This window comes from Neltuma alba, unplaced genomic scaffold, assembly GCF_004799145.2.
Source record: "Neltuma alba isolate B1F8T4 unplaced genomic scaffold, ASM479914v2 tig00010374_pilon, whole genome shotgun sequence".
Lineage (NCBI taxonomy): Eukaryota > Viridiplantae > Streptophyta > Magnoliopsida > Fabales > Fabaceae > Neltuma > Neltuma alba.
Genome location: NW_021635279.1, coordinates 95,350 through 113,139, shown reverse-complemented (window position 1 = coordinate 113,139; position 17,790 = coordinate 95,350). Strand labels below are relative to the sequence as shown.

The following is a 17,790-nucleotide window of genomic DNA, read 5'->3' as shown; positions in this document are numbered from 1 at the left end:
TATATATTATAAAATTATTTTTAAAAGTATGGTTTTGATTTTATTTAAATACTCTCTTAATGTACAAATTTGTTTTAAATGTTTTTACTTAAGAATATTGAATATTTGAAAGTTTTTTTAAAGTAAATTTGTTCCAAAATTTAAAAGCACAGCAATGTTGCTTCTTATTATTAAAAATATTATTAATTATTAAAATAATAACATTAACAGATAGTATTTTTAAAGTAAAGAGCAATATTGTTACGATTTTAAACTTTTAAAACATATTTGTTAAAAAAAATTTTGAGTATGCTTTTGAATAAAAACTTTCAAAATAAATTTACATTTTAAAACTCTTGTTTTTAATAGAAGAGTTAATTAGTTAATTTTGTAAGGGAGCAAAAATAGTCTCACTGATTGAGAGAGATAGGTAAGTGGGCTGGGGGATGTGGGGTGAGATGGGATTGAAGGGAGGGAAAAGGAATGATTTTGAAGTCGCTTAATTTAAAAAGAAATTACGCTAATTTTAATATATTAGGAGCAAAATTATACCAACTGGTGCCCCTTAGAAATAGTTTAGGAGGATGCTCTTCTATTTATTTTAATTATAAAGTATCTTTTAAGACATTTTATTAATTTTATATAATGTGGCATAATATTATTCAAATATTTGTCACTTTTAAGTTTAAATCTTTTAATGAATGTTTCAGTAATTAACTATCTTTGATTTACTCCTGTGATATAAATGTCATATAATACTAATATTAATATTCAATAAAATATGTTTATATTTTTGTTATAAGTTTTGAAATTTAATTATAAATTAAAATCGAATATTTAAAAAATATTTATGTTAGTCTCAATCTCAATTTAAAATAAATAGAGTTTTTTAAAAAAATTACAAAAAAAGCTTAAAATTACTAAATCCTAAATGAGGTTTAGTAACAACAGTTTATGGGAGTATTTGGATAAAAACAAAAATCGCGATTTTAGAAGTGATTTTATAGAGTTTAAAATAAATATGTGAGAAGAATTTTATTTCAATTTGTATAAAAATAATTTTTTTTAAAGTGCTGAGCTCCCAAAGACCCAAACATTTTCTTAATAGGTTTTGACAACATTAAATTTATAAGTACTGTGAGAAAAACAAGAGGCCTACTGAGCCAAGGTGGGAAGTGAGGGTGAATCATGTACGTAAGGAACATATTTTTGTCAAAAAAATTTATTTAAGATTTAATAATTTCAAATTTTCTTATGAGATTTTATCATTTTATAAGTTTTTTAATATAGACAAAAATATGGATAATCCCACTTGCTGTGTGACTAACACGTAAGCCTGCTTTCTGAGAAGGCTGTGGATGCAGCCCAAGGTGGGAAGTGAGGGTGAATCATGTACGTAAGGAACATATTTTTGTCAAAAAAATTTATTTAAGATTTAATAATTTCAAATTTTCTTATGAGATTTTATCATTTTATAAGTTTTTTAATATAGACAAAAATATGGATAATCCCACTTGCTGTGTGACTAACACGTAAGCCTGCTTTCTGAGAAGGCTGTGGATGCAGCCCTATAGGGCTAGAGCTAGAAGCCTCGAACATTCCTGTAAGCGGGGACGATTGTATAGGGAAACACGTAATTGCTGCAGAAGGCGAGTACTTGTATCATTTTCGCAGCCGAGCGTGGGATTTTCTTATGACGTGGCAAACTCACGCTTGAAAAGCGCCTCCCTCTCTGGCCGTTTCGCAGTTGCGGGGACATGACATCCATATGAAGTCATATAAATGATAAATATAACCGTTAATTTAATTTTAATTTGATTTTAAACCTAAATTTACTTTATCTTTAATATTTATTTATTTTGTTTCAAATAATTCTTATAGTAATTATATATATTAAAAATTACTGTTAATTTATAATTTAAACAGGCATAATTAATAAAAATTTTATGAAAGATAACATCTACTTACTACGAATAATTAATTTAACAATTATAAGATCTCGTTTATAATCTGCAAATGATGTCTTCTAATTAGAACATGAGATAATATTAATTACCGGAGGTAGTATAATAAAAATAGTAACCAACATATACCAAGGGGATTTTATTTTTCATGTGTACTTAATACCTCATTTTAGTTATAGTGCAAGTATAACAAAAAAAAAAAATATTAGTATATACTATCTTTTATTCTAATTATAAAATCTCGTTTATAGTCTGTAAATAATGTCTTATAATTAAGACATGAGGTAGGATTAAGTACCAGAGGTAGTATAATAAAAATAGTAACCAACATATACCAAGGGGATTTTATTTTTCATGTGTGTTTAATACCTCATTTTAGTTATAGTGCAAGTATAACAAAAAAAAAAATATTAGTATATACTATCTTTTATCCTAATTATAAAATCTTGTTTATAGTCTGTAAATGATGTTTTATAATTAAGACATGAGGTAGGATTAAGTACCAGAGGTAGTATAATAAAAATAGTAACCAGCATATACCAAGGGGATTTTATTTTTCATGTGTGTTTAATACCTCATTTTAGTTGTAGTGGAAGCATAACGAAAAAAAACATTAGTATATTAAACGCACTTGAAAAATAATATCATGGTATTGGATGTAATATAAATAAGAGTAGGCTGTTAGATGCACTGCAAATAAGAATAGGATGTTAAATATACATAAAAAATAAGATCATAATGTTACTTTACCCATTGTTTATCCTGAAGGTTATGAGATTGTTAAGTTTAATTTTATATTGTAAATTATAATCAATCGATCCACATAATCACTGGCTTTTCTCTGCCTGGGGGTGTCGCTGGCTTTTTTGAAAATTTCTTTATGTTAATTATTTTAAACCTCTTTTATTTCAATTTAAAAAATTCAAAAACCCTTCTTGTCTATGAATAATTATTCTAGTTTTTCTACATGATTTTCATTAATTTGAGTAGAAGAAAAATATTTTTCCAAATAATAAACGAAGACTGTGTAAGCGTTCTTAAAATTGAGTCGAACAGTGGTCAAAGGATTGAACCCTCAAATAAAAAAGAGAAGGTTTGATTCCTAATATCGTTACGGCATTTGAGAAGACACATTCGCGGCTAAGTGAAACGTGAGTACTGCTAGGATCAGGATCAACAGGATACATATACATTCCTATCTAAACTCGTCTCTGTAAACCATAAGTTAATTTTTCTGCCTTTGGTTTGTGCCAACCGCTTGCCTAAAATTTTGTTACCAAAAAAAGGTTTTTGAGTCGGACCATGACTGTTCGGGTTGAGCTGTAAAACCGTTTTCTTTCCCTTATGATTACTTTAAAAAAAATTCCTTTAATTTTTTTATATATTTATTTCTAATTATTTCTTAAAACACTAATGCAAAAATCTCCGGTTAGACCCAAAAATAACTACTACCTCCGGTTCTTAATATAAAACCCTATTTGACTTTTATTTTAGTTTTAAATATAAAATACTAATCCACTTTGTCTTTCATATTTATACATTTTTTTTCAAAGTAGACTTTTTAACAATGATAGTTCTAATCAATACATTTGATTAACAAGGATATTTTAGGAAAGACAACACTTATTTAGGATAAATGACTAACTCAACTTACTTTTTTAATCTCCTTAAATTAGTCAACTGGCTTTTATAATTAAAAGTAGTATTTTGTGGCCGAAATCCAGGATCGATTTTAGAAAATTGAACAACTCCCAACGGAACATTGCGGTGGGTTTTCAAATTTCTTATGGGGATGAATAGTGTTATATGTCCCTCTTTTATTTTGGTGGGCCCCAGATTAATTATCATGGAGACGACAAATTGAGGGAGAAAGTCAAATTAAACGATGAGAAAGTCATAAACCTAACCACGTTAGGAAGCATAGGAAGTCTAATCGAAGCCATATTGATCAAGCTTGAGACTGGGGGTGAATTATTTGATTATGATTATGATTTCGATAATGGATGATATGGTTAGGTCATTGTTTGGAAAACACTAGATCCACACCCACATGCCACATGGATCTAATTTACATCATAGATGTATTAATTGCACAATTTATCTTTCACCAAACATCTCGAAATTAAAATTTAATCATCCAGATTTCTTTATTTTTTAATTAAAAAAATCTGAACCACTAAAATTTTTTTTTGACCAGAACTGAACCACTTAAATTTAATCCCCACATCGCTACTCAAATGCATATATTCTCACATGTATGGCGTTGCAAACCACTCCCCTCTCTCTTATATGCTGTTTTTAATTTTAAATATAAAATCTTAATCTATTTTGTTCATTATATTTATTTATTTTTTAAAGTGATTTTTGTAATAATTATACTACCTCCGGTCTTTAATATAAGACTCTATTTAACTTTTATTTTGGTCCTAAATATAAGATTCCAATCCACTTTGTCTTTCATATTTATACATTTTTTCCAAAGTAGCCCTTCTAACAATGATAGTTCTAGTCAATATATTTAATTAGCAAGAATATTTTATGAAAGACAATACCTATTTAGGACAAATAACTAACTCAACTTACTTCTTTAATCTCCTCAAATTAGTCAACTAGCTCTTATAATTAGAATCGGAGGTAGTATATATTAAAGAGTTTTCATTAAAAGTAATATTTGTAACAACTGTATATATTAAAAAGTTTTCATTAAACAAAAGTTCTAATGCATACGATAACAAGAGTAATTTAGGAAAGACTTTCTGTTAAACAAAAGTTCTAATGCATATGATAGCAAAAGTAATTTAGGAAAGATTACACACATTTATTATAAATAATTAATTTAGTTAACTTTTTTAATATTTACAAACTAGTTATATAACTCTTATATTAAAGATGAAGTTGTATATGAGACTTTTTTTGCCATAAAGGACATAAATAGTTTGACTAAAATTTTTTGCATTGTTTTTTTAAAGGATTGAAATGAATATTACTCCTCTAGTCCTTAATATGAAACCTAATTAGAGAGTTGATTTTGATTCTATATGTAAAATCTATTTTACATGTTTATCAGTTTTTTTTCAAAGTTAACTTTATTGATATTTTCTTTTCAAGTAGGAGAGTAAGAGAAGAAATTAAGGAAGACACTTATGGTGTTTTAAAAAAAATATTATATTAACTAATTTAGTTAACATTTTTAATCTATTTAAATTAGTTAATTATGTCTTAAGGACGGGAGGTATAGAATGCAATCGATATTAAAAAATTGGTGCATTCTCATAATTGGTAAATATTTGGTAAGGATCGACCGTGGATCTATAGATAGTATCATTAGCTAAAATATTTTCATTATATTGAATATTCATAAAGATTTCTCACATTAATTACATGTGCGCATATTTTGAATCGATGTGATTAATCTTAAATAAAGATCATGTCTACAAGATTTATAATTTGCATAATTAATTAACTCATGGGTAGTTTTTTGTATATGCGTATGTTTGTAAGTACATTAATAAAAGCAGTCCTTTTTAATACAATTATCTAATATTTAGTATTATCAAATCCTTTTTCTAAAAGCTGACATAAATTTTCATTTTCATTTACTGGCATTTTGGTTTTTGTAAAATATTTATTTTTAAATTTTATTCCAATAGTCTTGAGTAACCACTGAGAACATGTGACCCTTGTTAAAATTTTAAAAATTTTAAAAATATAGTAGTGTTATTAAAACTAATTCAAAGGTCTAAAACAGTCATTATACACATGAGGGAAACGTGCTCACTTGAAGGAGAATGGGAACCAGCATTAGAATTCTAAGCATCACATGAGTCATGTATCTTTTAATATTTTTTTAATCCATGCTTTAAGAAAAACAATATATTAATTCCAACAAGAAATAATCTAATTTTAAAATTATATATATAAAAACAATCATATCTTTTTATCACTCCACAATGAATTGATATATACAACAGACTATTAGCTATGTCATTTTCTTAAGTGAAAAAAGGTATGTAATAAATTTGAGGGTTAATACTATTTTTTAGTTTCTAAAATTTGATATTATTTTAGTTTTGATGGATGATTAAAATGTGAAACCAATGATTTTGGTTATTGAAACCTTATCTCAGGAACCAAAAATGTTATTTTATGAACAAAATTTTTAAGCAAGCCAAAATAAGATCAATCAAATGTTAGAGACTAAAACCACTGGTCTCGAATTTTACGAACAAAATTAAAATAAGATTAAATTTTATGTACTCAAAATAACATTATTAGCCCTCAATTTTATTCATTCCATTATTTGATAAATTAGTTTTTAATTACTAACAATTGTATTGTAGTTAGATGATTACGTTCTTATTACGTTCTTATTACATTCATAGTATCATCATTTCATTGTTGAAAGCAAATTAAAAATCATACAACCCTTAAGATCTCCATAAGTTTTCCCTTAAATACATATTTGAAAAAAGGTTTAAATATATATAAAAAAATTTATCCTGTACATGATTATTATATTGCAAAATGCAAATAATAAATCAATATTTAAAGAAAGTTGCGTTGTTTAATTAAATAAATAAATACAAAAGGTCAAATCGAGAATTGAATATTATACTATTAAATATGGGAATGCATATTAAGATAACGTGCAAGCATAATGAATGATATCCATGAAAGGCAATGCTTGATCACCACAAGGCATGGGCCATGATTAGCCACATGGGTTCATATATTGGAGACGCTTGTGCTTGCAACAATGGAATGTTAATAATATAATTTAACCAACGGGGGTTGGTCCAAGTGGTAAGCGGTTTGGTATCGCTTAAGCGAGGTCTCGAGTTTGAGTCTCAGCGTATGTAGAAATTCCCGTTGAGAGACTCACCCACCACAATCAGGTGCGCGACGCGCGTCGGATCCAGATATAGTCGGAGCAAAGCTCCGGTGAAATGGGTGGACAGCCAAAAAAAAATTTACATAACTCACATCCTTGTTTATGATGCAATCTCCCAAGCCTTTTCAATTATTTTTATTATTTTTCTTTGATTCTAGACGTGGGAGATAAATATTCAATTAATGGAAATGAATGAAATTAGTTAAACTAATCATTTTTAAAAATAGTTGTTAATTTTATTAAAATATTCTTTTAATTTTTTTTATAACGGAATAAAATCTCCTTTTAATATGTGAAATAAGATAGACAATTTACAATGAAAATTATAAAGTTAAAAGATAAATTGAACTGGAATCTTATATTTAAAGTTAAAAAAGTTCTTTTAATTAATTTTATATATTTTTTATATTTAAGATGGGAGGGAGTACTATTAAGGATTCAATGACTTGGGTATGTTTACCATCTTATATGTCATGTTTGAAAATATTAATATTAACTTGTTATCGTAAATTTACAATCAACTAACCACTTTATGCCAAATCAATTTACTAGAATATAACATGAATAATATGCTAGAATTTTTTTGGCAAAAAAATGTTCAGATTTATGAATTATTTCATTTAATAAGAATTCAAAACAAAAATTGTATGCCAAAAATGTCATCTTACCATATTAATTAATTTGTAAATTCATTTCATATAATAAATTGGGAAAAGGAGGAGCATTCCGCCCGTAAAACATGTTGATGTTATGATGTAATGACATTGACAAGTCCATTTTTATTTTATTTTTAATATAAATCAATAAGAAAATTAAACGCAAGCTAAAATAGTGAAATCGATTTTATTTTTGTTAGATAACGCTTTGTGTATAACTCTAAACTAGTTCTTATAAATAATAATTTTGAATATAGTATTTCAGTAAATACTTTAAATATTATAGCATTTTATTGTTTTCTTTTACCATTTATAGTAGTCCGATAAAAAAGCCTTAATATCATCTATATGTTTATAAAAATTGTGACAAATTTTTTTTGGGTATGAAATATAATCTTATTGTTTACAAGTAAATAGTAAATACCACAGTCAATTAACAACTTTCATAAATAAAAAAAGAAAGAGATAATGTATGTTCGAACTTTTTATAAAAATAAGTGTAAAAAAATATGAATTATGATAAAAAAAAAGGAGGTAATGTGTAAATAATAACAATAACTACATATAATTTTATGTGTTATGGGGATTCATAATTTTCTAAAACTTTATAAATTTTTTAAAAAATAAATCAGCTGAAAAAACCAACAATAACGAGAAAATAATAAGATAATAACAATACAAAATTGGACTTAATCCCTTTTATAAAAGTATTAATATAAAATATAAAGTTATCATTTACCATTGTCATTACAAAATATTCCTCCGGTCTTAAATATAAGACCCATTTTGTAGTGTAACATTTATATTATAAAATGGGTCTTATATTTAGAAACGGAGGAATACAAATCAACATCCAGTTAAATTAAATTAAGAAATCATGTATATTTTCTAAAAGTATATTTGTGAGCATTCTACAAATTTAAATTCTTTTTACTTTTTTTTATATTTCGATACAAATTATTTATCTTTATATATCAATTTTCTCAACTTTCTTCCCAACAAGCAATTTCTCGCACGGATTATTCTTTGGTTTTTTCCGGGAAGAAGGTACGATTTTCATTTCTTAGAAAAAACTCAGAGTAAATGTGACCCAAAACAAGAACAGGAAATGCGAAAATGAAAGAGAAAAAGAAAGAAAATTTGTATTGTATTAGTGTAAAGCCATCAAAACCAAACCATCGTCGCTTTTCACTTCCAATTTCCATTTCTTCTTCTTCTTTCTCACAAAAGCATTTTTAGTCTCTCTCTCTCTTACTCAAGCTCAAAAAGCTGTGTCCACTCGTCGGCTCGTCGCAACCTTTCGGTTTTTAATTTTTAATAATCATTTCGAAATATTTCTTCTGTATATATATTTGTGTCTATCGTCCCTTCATCATCGTTTTCACCTTCCTCATATTCGTCTCCCTTGTGGATCACTGTTCATACATTGATTTGTACGTACCACGTACTCACGCGCGCACGTACGGCGTCGTTTTGACGGATGGCTGCCGGAGTGGAGTTATCGGCGGGCAGAACCGCTGGTGGTGGGATTGCTATGGAATTCCCGGCCGGTGATGAGAACTCTTGTTTGTCGCCGCAGAGGCTTCCGAGGAGGCTCCGGCGACGGTTTCTTGATGTGGAGTGCAAGTCTCCGAGGACTGTTGAGGAAATTGAAGCGAAGCTTCGAGATGCTGATCTTCGAAGACAGGTAATTTCTTATTTCGGAATAGTTAAGTTTGGTTGGTGAAGCAGTTTACTGATTTTAGGAACTAACACTGGAGGGGCTTCAAAATTATGTGTTTTCTTCCGCTTTTTTCGCTTCGTGATTTGGAGTTATGATGAATTCTCTTTTGGAAAGTTTGGTGATTATGAAGCACCAAGATCATAATTATTTTTCTATTGGATTCATCGGCTTCCAGGTAGAGCGGAGAATATCAATCAGTTTCGAAAAGTAATTCTTCCTTTTCTTTCATTCCGCGTCAGTTCTTTTCATAGTCTCCCTTGCTTTGTTTACAAGGTTATTTCTATGTTAGGTAGGAGAGGATGCTTTTCCGTTCGAAATTTGTTTCCCCCTTCACGGTGGTGCTTTTCCCATGGTTTTCAATGCTGAATTTTCGTTTTTGTTATGTTTTCCCGTCAATTCTTTAAATTTGTATCGCGGCGTTCGTTTTTGTTGGAATTAAATAGAACTTCTGTACTGATGGCATGCAATGGTTCCTCCACCCGACACGGATGCCCCCCCGGGGCGCTCCTCTTCTCTTTCCTTCCCTCGTTTTTCCTTTGTAATGTTTTTTTCCTTTTTACATAAATCCTAAGTCTTTTTTCTTTTGTCATATATACTTCTACCCTTTTAAATTTAATTATTCTTACTTTTTCCCAATGTTGCCTTAACCATAATTTTCATCTTTCAACAAATATTAAATTTCAAGGCATGTTTGAGGATTTTGGAAGTTCGCTTTGCCAAATTTTTTCCCCTTCAGACGGATGCTCATGAGTGCCCTCTTTCTTTTACCTGTTGCAGAAGCACTATGAGACACTCTCGTGCAAGGCACGTTCAAAACCAAGAAGCCCTTCCAGGTCCTCATCTCAGGAGGAGGATCTTGGCCAGCGACTAGAAGCTAAGCTGCAAGCCGCCGAGCAGAAGAGGTTGGTTCTCGATGTTGAATAGCCGACGTTATAGTTGTAGTTTACCGTAATAAATATTTATGTACAGTACTGTTAAAGTCACAGTTTCCAAGTTTCTCCACGCTGCGATTTACCTATCTTGGTTAGACTTATTTGGTTTATACCAGTTTCTCTCATATACCGAGAAATAGGATAGTCTTTTAAGCTTGAGACTCTTTACGGTCATTTCATGATAAAAGTAGTTGGAATAATATGTTTATAAATAATTTGCTTCTATTCAGGAATAATTAATAGTTAAACAAGATTTCTTTTCATATGCCAATGGAATTTGGATTTTGATTTATTTGGACCATTGAGCTAATTTTGTGGCAAATCTACAGACTGAGCATTTTAGCAAAGTCTCAGAGGCGCTTGGCAAGGTTAGATGAATTGCGGCAAGCAGCTAAGACAGGAGTAAAAATGCGTTATGAGAATGAACGTGTGAAGCTTGGGACAAAAGTGGAATCTCGTGTTCAGCAGGCAGAGGTTAATAGGATGCTTATACTCAAGGCTCGCAGACAAAGAAGGGCTACCTTGAGAGACAGATCATCTCAATCATTGTTACGCAGGATGGCTCGAGAGAGCAAATATAAGGAGCGTGTACGTGCTGCAATTCACCAAAAACGTGTTGCTGCTGAAGCAAAGCGACTTGGATTGCTGGAAGCAGAGAAGAAGAGGGCACATGCTCGAGTGTCACAAGTGAAACACATAGCTAAGTCTGTATCCAACCAGCGAGAGATTGAGAGAAGGAAAATGAAGGACCAGTTGGAAGATAGATTACAAAGGGTATAATAGTTGCTTGAAGTTGTTTGCATTCAAAATTTTCTTATGTCACTCACTGTCTTTGATTGTCCATGACTTTACTCATGTTTCACGGTATTACTCATTAATTAGGCAAAAAGGCAAAGAGCAGAATATCTCAGGCACAGAGGAAGGTTGCGTGGTCACGTGCGAGAGAATTGGAATAGAATGCCAAAGCAAGCAGAGATTCTTTCCAGAAAATTAGCAAGGTTATTTGCATTTAAATTAGAATCTTTTGGTTGCTAGTGTTAGAATCTAGGATGACTTTTTATGCCAAGCAATGTGCTAAGATTCTTTGGAGCTTAATTTTTTGTTCTTCGAAACTGAAGTATAGTGAATTTTCCTATTGAGTTTCTTTCTGGTTTGCATCATTCACCTATTCCGTGTAGCTATTATATTCTTCAATTATTTCCTCTAAATTTGCTTGAAATTACTCAAAATCATCAACCTAAACATCATTGCTCATTGTAGGTGCTGGAGGCAATTCCGAAGTCTGACGAAAACAACTTTTGCCCTGGCAAAGGCTTATGATGCTCTGGGGATTAATCAGAAATCTGTCAAGTCAATGCCTTTTGAGCAGCTTGCCCGTCTGATTGAATCAATTTCCACAATTCAGACGACAAAAGCTTTACTTGACCGGGTTGAGAGCCGCCTTCAAGTATCAAGAGTGGTTGACCCTGCTAATATTTTATCTAGTTTGGATAATATTGATCACTTGCTTAAACGGGTTGCTACCCCAAAAAAGAAGGTGACTCCTAGGAGTTCTACAAGAAGCAGGGAGACAAAGAGAGTAAGCTCAGTCAAGGAATCAAACAGGAACCCAGCTAGGTCATCAAGGTATCCAGTAAGAGTTGTTCTTTGTGCTTATATGATATTGGGCCATCCAGACGCTGTTTTCAGTGGAATGGGAGAGCGTGAGATTTCTCTAGCTAAGTCTGCCGAAGAATTTGTCCAGATGTTTGAGTTGTTGGTAAAAATTATACTAGAGGGGCCTGTACTGAGTTCTGATGAAGAGTCTGATTCAGCAACTTTAAAACGTTTCACCTTCAAGTCTCAGCTTGCTGCTTTTGATAGAGCATGGTGCTCGTACTTGCATTGTTTTGTGGTCTGGAAGGTCAAAGATGCTCAATTATTAGAGAAGGATTTGGTTAGGGCAGCTTGCCAACTTGAGGCGTCTATGATTCAAACTTGCAAGTTGACTCCAGAAGGAGATAATGATAGGCTTACTCATGATATGAAAGCAATTCAGCATCAGGTAATTACCCATGTCAATTCTGAGTTTTCTTATTGAATACCAGTTTACAGAATCTTCTTCTTCTTCTTCCTGGTGATGAATTTTTTTCTTTTATTATCCAATTTTTCTCCATGCCTTGTCTCCTGCCTTGAACATTTTATTCCTCTTATATGTATTTAAGCACCTTTGTAATCGGATTTTTTTTCTTCAAAAGGTTTCTATTTGTGACTGAGCTCTGGTGAGGTGGCTGTCATGTAACAAAAAGGGGTTCTGTTAAATATCTTGTGTAAGTTTATTTACATATATTTCTTGATGCAGGTCTCTGAAGATCAAAAACTTTTAAGAGAAAAGGTGCAGCACCTGAGTGGAGATGCTGGCATTGAGCGTATGGAGAGTGCTTTATCTGAAACACGATCTAAATTCTTCAAAGCAAATGAAAGTACTAGCACAAGCCCATTCAACTTCTCACCTTCTCTTTCACCTGTTGCTAGCTCCACAGAATTAAACACTCCACTTGAGAGTAACCGAAAGCCTAGTCGTGTGGTTCGCTCCCTATTTAATGAGTCTGAACCTTCTTTGCCTAGAGGGTCCAGCTTGTCTGCAGGTAGAATCAATTCAGATGGTCAGCTGGGCTCTTCTGATGAGAAGTTGGTAACTGAGAACGAACTCTTTGTGAATGAGTTTCTCCATGAACGTCACCATAGTTTCTCTGATGGCTTAGGTATTGCTGATCACTGCCAAAGTAGCATCGAGGTTGGTGCATCATTGTAATTTTATTGTTATAATACCATCTGGCAGTTATTTTTGTTGAAATAATATTTTGGCCTTTGAGGATGTCTATGTCCAGAAGTTATCTTTTTAGAGTCATTTTGAAGATAAATTTTCTCACGCAGAAATATATAGAAAATGCACCTGCTGATGGCAGTCTATAAAATTTTTGAGTCCTGATTTGCTTGTGTGTTTTCAGGGAAAAATAAAGCAGACAATGGAAAAGGCTTTCTGGGATAGCATCATGGAATCCATAAATCAGGAACAACCAAACTATGATCGAGTTGTTCAACTCATGAGAGAGGTCAGGGATGAAATTTGTGAGATGGCTCCTCAAAGCTGGAAGGAGGATATTCTATCAGCAATTGATCTAGACATTTTTTCCCAGGTAGTAGCCTGTCTATAATTTTGGTGTGTGATGATTATTTAGTTTCTAAATTGGAATATTGAATCTTAACTCTTCCACTTCTGACGTGTCTCTCTTCTTTGTTTCTGAAGGTTCTGCAATCAGGTGGTAACCTGGATGTCGATTACCTTGGAAAGATTCTGGAGTTTTCACTGGTCACTTTGCAAAAGCTTTCCGCTCCAGCCAACGAGGAGACAATCAAGGCCAAACACCATAATTTATTTCTGGAGTTGAATGAAATATGCCAATTAAGAGACGAGTCAAAAAATTCATGTGTCATGGCTCTAATCAAGGGCTTGCAGTTTGTCCTAGAACAGACTCAGGTATGTTTTAGAGATTGGATACCTCCTAGATTTTGTTTTTTTCCTTAATTGTTTTTATGTTTAACTAAGCTCTTATGACAGATTCTTAAGAAAGAAGTAAGCAAAGCCCGCATAAGATTAATGGAGCCTTTGTTAAAGGGACCTGCTGGTCTTGATTATCTTAAGAATGCCTTTGCTAACCGTTATGGATCTCCATCTGATGCTAAAACCTCTTTGCCTTCGACGCTGAGATGGCTCTCATCTGTTAGGACATCGAAAGATCAGGACTGGGAAGAACACTTGAACTCCTCCTCAGCTTTGGGAATTGTTAATAGCTCCTCCTCCCAGGGATGCCTGCCTTCCACCACTCTCAGAACTGGGGGAAGGATTCTGTCTAAAGCAACTGGCAGCCAAACAGCCTTTTCTGCTGCTGATGCAACTACTACAGGTTCAAAATCAGTAGATGGATAGAACATTTTTAGCAGAAAAAATTGCTTTTAGAGCTATTATTTTCACATCTGTTGCTTTAGTTCATGATTTTCTGAGACATGCCCGTGTGTTTGAACAGGTGATCAGCTGCCAGAATGCAGAGGAGAATTAATTGATCTAGTTGTGAGGCTTGGTTTGCTAGAGTTAGTTAGTGGTATATCTGGTCTGACTCAAGAAGATCTACCTGAAACTTTATCACTTAACTTATTCAGGCTGAGGTCTGTTCAGTCTCAAATTCAGAGGATTATTGTTATTTCCACTAGGTAAGCGGCACAAAAAATTGTGCGCAAAAAATCGTATATCTGAACCGTTATTTAAGAGAGTATGTTGTGTATGTTTCTAAGTGGTGAACATTTTTATCTGGAATTGCAGCATCCTTATTTGCCGCCAGATTCTTGTGAGTGAAAAGGCAGTAGGTAGCACCGTGGGAATGGAAAGCATAGTATCAAAGTGTGCTGAAAAACTTGCAGATCTCTTGGACCGGGATCAAGAAGTCAGTGTTGACAATATCGTTGAAGTAATCTGTGATTTCTCTGCGGGTGGCGATTTAGACATTGATGCAGGAAAACTACAGAAAATGAAGGTAGTTGCTGCCAGGATGCTTCCAAAGAGCTTACAGGCTGGAGATGCAGTGTTTGAGAGGGTGTCCAATGCAGTCTATACAGCCGTTCGAGGTGTCGTGCTTGGCGGAAATGGGGTCCAGGGTAGTAAGTTAGCAGAAATGGCCCTCCGAAAGGTAGGGGCTGGTTTACTGACTGAAAGGGTGGTGAAAGCTGCTGAAGTTTTGATTGTGGCTGCCACTATATCCGTAAGTGTTCATGGACCATGGTATAAATATTTGACTGATAACATGAGTAATAATAATAATCAGGAAGTACAGGAATAATAAAATACGGTTGTACATAGCAGCGTGAAGTTGTCACTGTATCTTAGGGTTGTAAAGTGATAGGTGATATCGATTGTTGTTGAGCTTGTTGAATTCTTTTAGTGTATAGTAATGAGATGTATATATTTGTCTAAGAATGTTATTTCTCTGAATTGTTTGAGGTTTTCCTCTATCTCTCTCTCTCTCTCTCTCTCTCTCTCTGCCTTAAGGGTCACACGAATCTTGAAAGACAACTCCAGTGTTTTTCTATAACTTGTGTTTCATGTCAAATTGATTTCCGGGGGTGGCTCCCCCCGAACATCTCTTGTTTAGAGCCATTAGAAGGAAATTCCTTGCGGAGCCATTAGAAAGACATCCTTAAAAATTCGCAGCAGAGTAGTTGTAGTCAAACAATGCACGCAATTGGTCGATGTCTTGTATTTCTCTCTATTCCGTTGTTTATGGAAAGGAAAATTAATCTTTTAGTCTCTAAAATTTTGATTAGTTATTCACTATAATTTGAAGGTTCTATTTTATTGTTTATTTAAGGGAAAACTAATGTAAAATCCCATTTCCTAAAAAAGTTATAGCTCTCAATTTTGGGGGAGGCAAATCAATTGTGGTGATTTGGAAGTGAAGATGGGAGATTAAATTATTCATCAAATGTCAAGGTTCAAATATTTAGAATTCATTATATGTGAGGATAATGAAATTGAGGGAGATGTTTTTTATAGAATACAAGTTGAGTGGTTAAAGTGGAGGAAGGTTATAGGAGTTATTTGTGATAAGAAAGTACCTGAGAAGCTTATAAGTTAGGGTAGTAGAAATGAAATTGTTGAAATGGATGTGTGGTTATATAGGAAAAGATAAGAGTTGAAATAAAAATATTAGAGTAAGAGTAGGTGTGGTGCTTATCAAAAAGAAAATGGTTGAATATTATTTGAGATGGTTTGGGCATATACAAAGAAGATCATTGGAGGTGCGATGAGAAGGGTAGATTATACAGCTTGGAGCTTTATAAAAAGGGGCAGAGGAAAACCAAGGAGAACGCTCAATGAGATCTTATGGTCCATAACATATCTAAAAACTTGGTTGTTGATAGAGTATAATAGCATCATGCGATCTATGTAGCCAACTCTACCTAGTGGGATAAGGCTGCTTCTTACTACTTTTGATCTTAATTATAAGAGCTAGTTGACTAATTTGAGAAAATTAAGAAAATAAGTTAAGTTAGTTATTTGTAATAAATAGGTGTTATCTTTCCTTAAATATCCTTACTAATCAAGTGTGTTGGCTAAAACTACAATTATTAGAAGGATTATCTTCAAAAAAATTGTATAAATATGAGAGACAAAGTGAATTGCAGTGTTATATTAGGACTAAAATAAAAGTCAAACGAAATCTTATATTAAGGACCGGAGGTAGTATTTTTTAGAACAAGTTTTGGAAATAAAACAAAAAATTGTTCGGAAAATAATTTTAAAAAAAGACATTTGAAAAAACAAAAAATAACACTTAAATAAGTGGTAGTTGTCATCGATAATAATAGGTAACGGATAATAGATGAGAAGAGAAAAATAATTTCTCCAATTTAAAAAAAAACATAAAAACAAAGACAAGAAGATATGTAAAGGTTGTTTTGAGCTTTTAGTTTTTTTAAAAAATGTTACTATTTTTTTAATTATTAAACAATTTTTTTTGCTTTTGTGTTTTTAAAATAAAAAAATTATTTTCAAGACAATAGACCGAACAAACCCTAATTTTCCCTTTATTTAAGCTCAATATGATAATATTGAGATTAACATTAATGTTGATATCAATAGGTAATATAATTTAGGGGAAAAAAAAAGCGGCAATTTCCTTCCTCGATGTTTTCTGTATCCATACGAATTCAAATTTAAAACCTTACGTTTAAATGGTTAAAATTTCTTAACTATCCAACGTCTTTCGGGAGATGTAAAATGTGTTTCATTATTGTTTGAGGTCTTTCGGGAGATGTAAAATGTGTTTCATTATTTTTTGAGTAAAATATTCTGACTACTTTTTTAATTTGCATCAATTATACAAACTCTCTTTTTATTTTAAAAATATATAGTTTAATCCAATAAGTTAACACCCTTAGGAATATTCTAAAAACATTCTAAAAACATTATTTTTAACTGAAATTTATATTAAAATAAATTTTACTTACTATTTTACCCTTTATTCTAATAAATTTCTAAATTATGTATTTACAGTCATATAAATTTCATTCATTTAAGGTGAACATAAAAGACTTGATTAAAAATTTAACTAATTTTTTCAATAAATATATATTGACAAAACATGTTTATAAATTTTTGTAACAAAATGTCTTCAAAAATTTTGAATTATAAGTTTAAATAATTTATAAAACCTTTTAAACTTATATTATTTAAACTCTACGATAAACAAAAACTATGTATTTAGAATACATTTTTACAATTTAAAAGAAATCAAAGTAAATAATTTCTAATGAATGTGATAAAATATTAAAATTATAAAATTTTATAATTTGGATCAAAATTAATAAATTTTGTAACATATTAGAAATTTATAAAATATACGTATTGCAAAATATAAATGTCTAATAATTATTAAGTTAAAAAGAGGCATTTTGATCAAAGAAATAATTTAAAATTAAACTTAACGGTCAACTAACGATTTGGATGGATAGAAATTTAATATTAAATATAGAAGAAAGGTTTATGTAACATATATTTTAATTGTAAATGAGGTTTATATATGTTTTCAAAATAGAAGGGAGGTTTTAA

At 31.4% G+C, this 17,790-nt stretch overlaps 1 protein-coding gene and 1 long non-coding RNA gene across 2 annotated transcripts; both read left to right on the top strand.

Annotated features, from left to right (window-relative positions):
• Positions 1-397: 397 nt before the first annotated feature.
• LOC114756165 (uncharacterized) lies at positions 398-8,860 on the top strand. Its single transcript, XR_003741414.1, has 3 exons — positions 398-409; positions 4,962-4,964; positions 8,751-8,860. It is a non-coding gene; the product is annotated as an uncharacterized LOC114756165 (long non-coding RNA).
• Positions 8,861-8,900: 40 nt separating this feature from the next.
• On the top strand, positions 8,901-15,094 carry LOC114756169 (uncharacterized). Its single transcript, XM_028945082.1, has 11 exons — positions 8,901-9,177; positions 9,991-10,115; positions 10,475-10,919; positions 11,028-11,143; positions 11,406-12,189; positions 12,487-12,921; positions 13,136-13,324; positions 13,435-13,665; positions 13,747-14,092; positions 14,213-14,396; positions 14,506-15,094. The coding sequence occupies exons 1-11, from the start codon at positions 8,971-8,973 to the stop codon at positions 15,017-15,019; spliced, it is 3,576 nt and encodes a 1,191-aa protein (XP_028800915.1). The 5' UTR covers positions 8,901-8,970; the 3' UTR covers positions 15,020-15,094.
• The last annotated feature ends 2,696 nt before the right edge of the window (positions 15,095-17,790 follow it).

What these genes read in the sequence shown, in the direction of transcription:
- LOC114756169 (XM_028945082.1), top strand. Translation starts at nt 8,971, where the DNA reads ATGGCTGCCGGAGTGGAGTTATCGGCGGGCAGAACCGCTGGTGGTGGG. An exon ending in TGAAAGCAATTCAGCATCAG is followed by an intron (nt 12,190 to 12,486) that starts GTAATTACCCAT and finishes TTCTTGATGCAG; the next exon opens with GTCTCTGAAGATCAAAAACT. An exon ending in TGCTGATGCAACTACTACAG is followed by an intron (nt 14,093 to 14,212) that starts GTTCAAAATCAG and finishes GTGTTTGAACAG; the next exon opens with GTGATCAGCTGCCAGAATGC.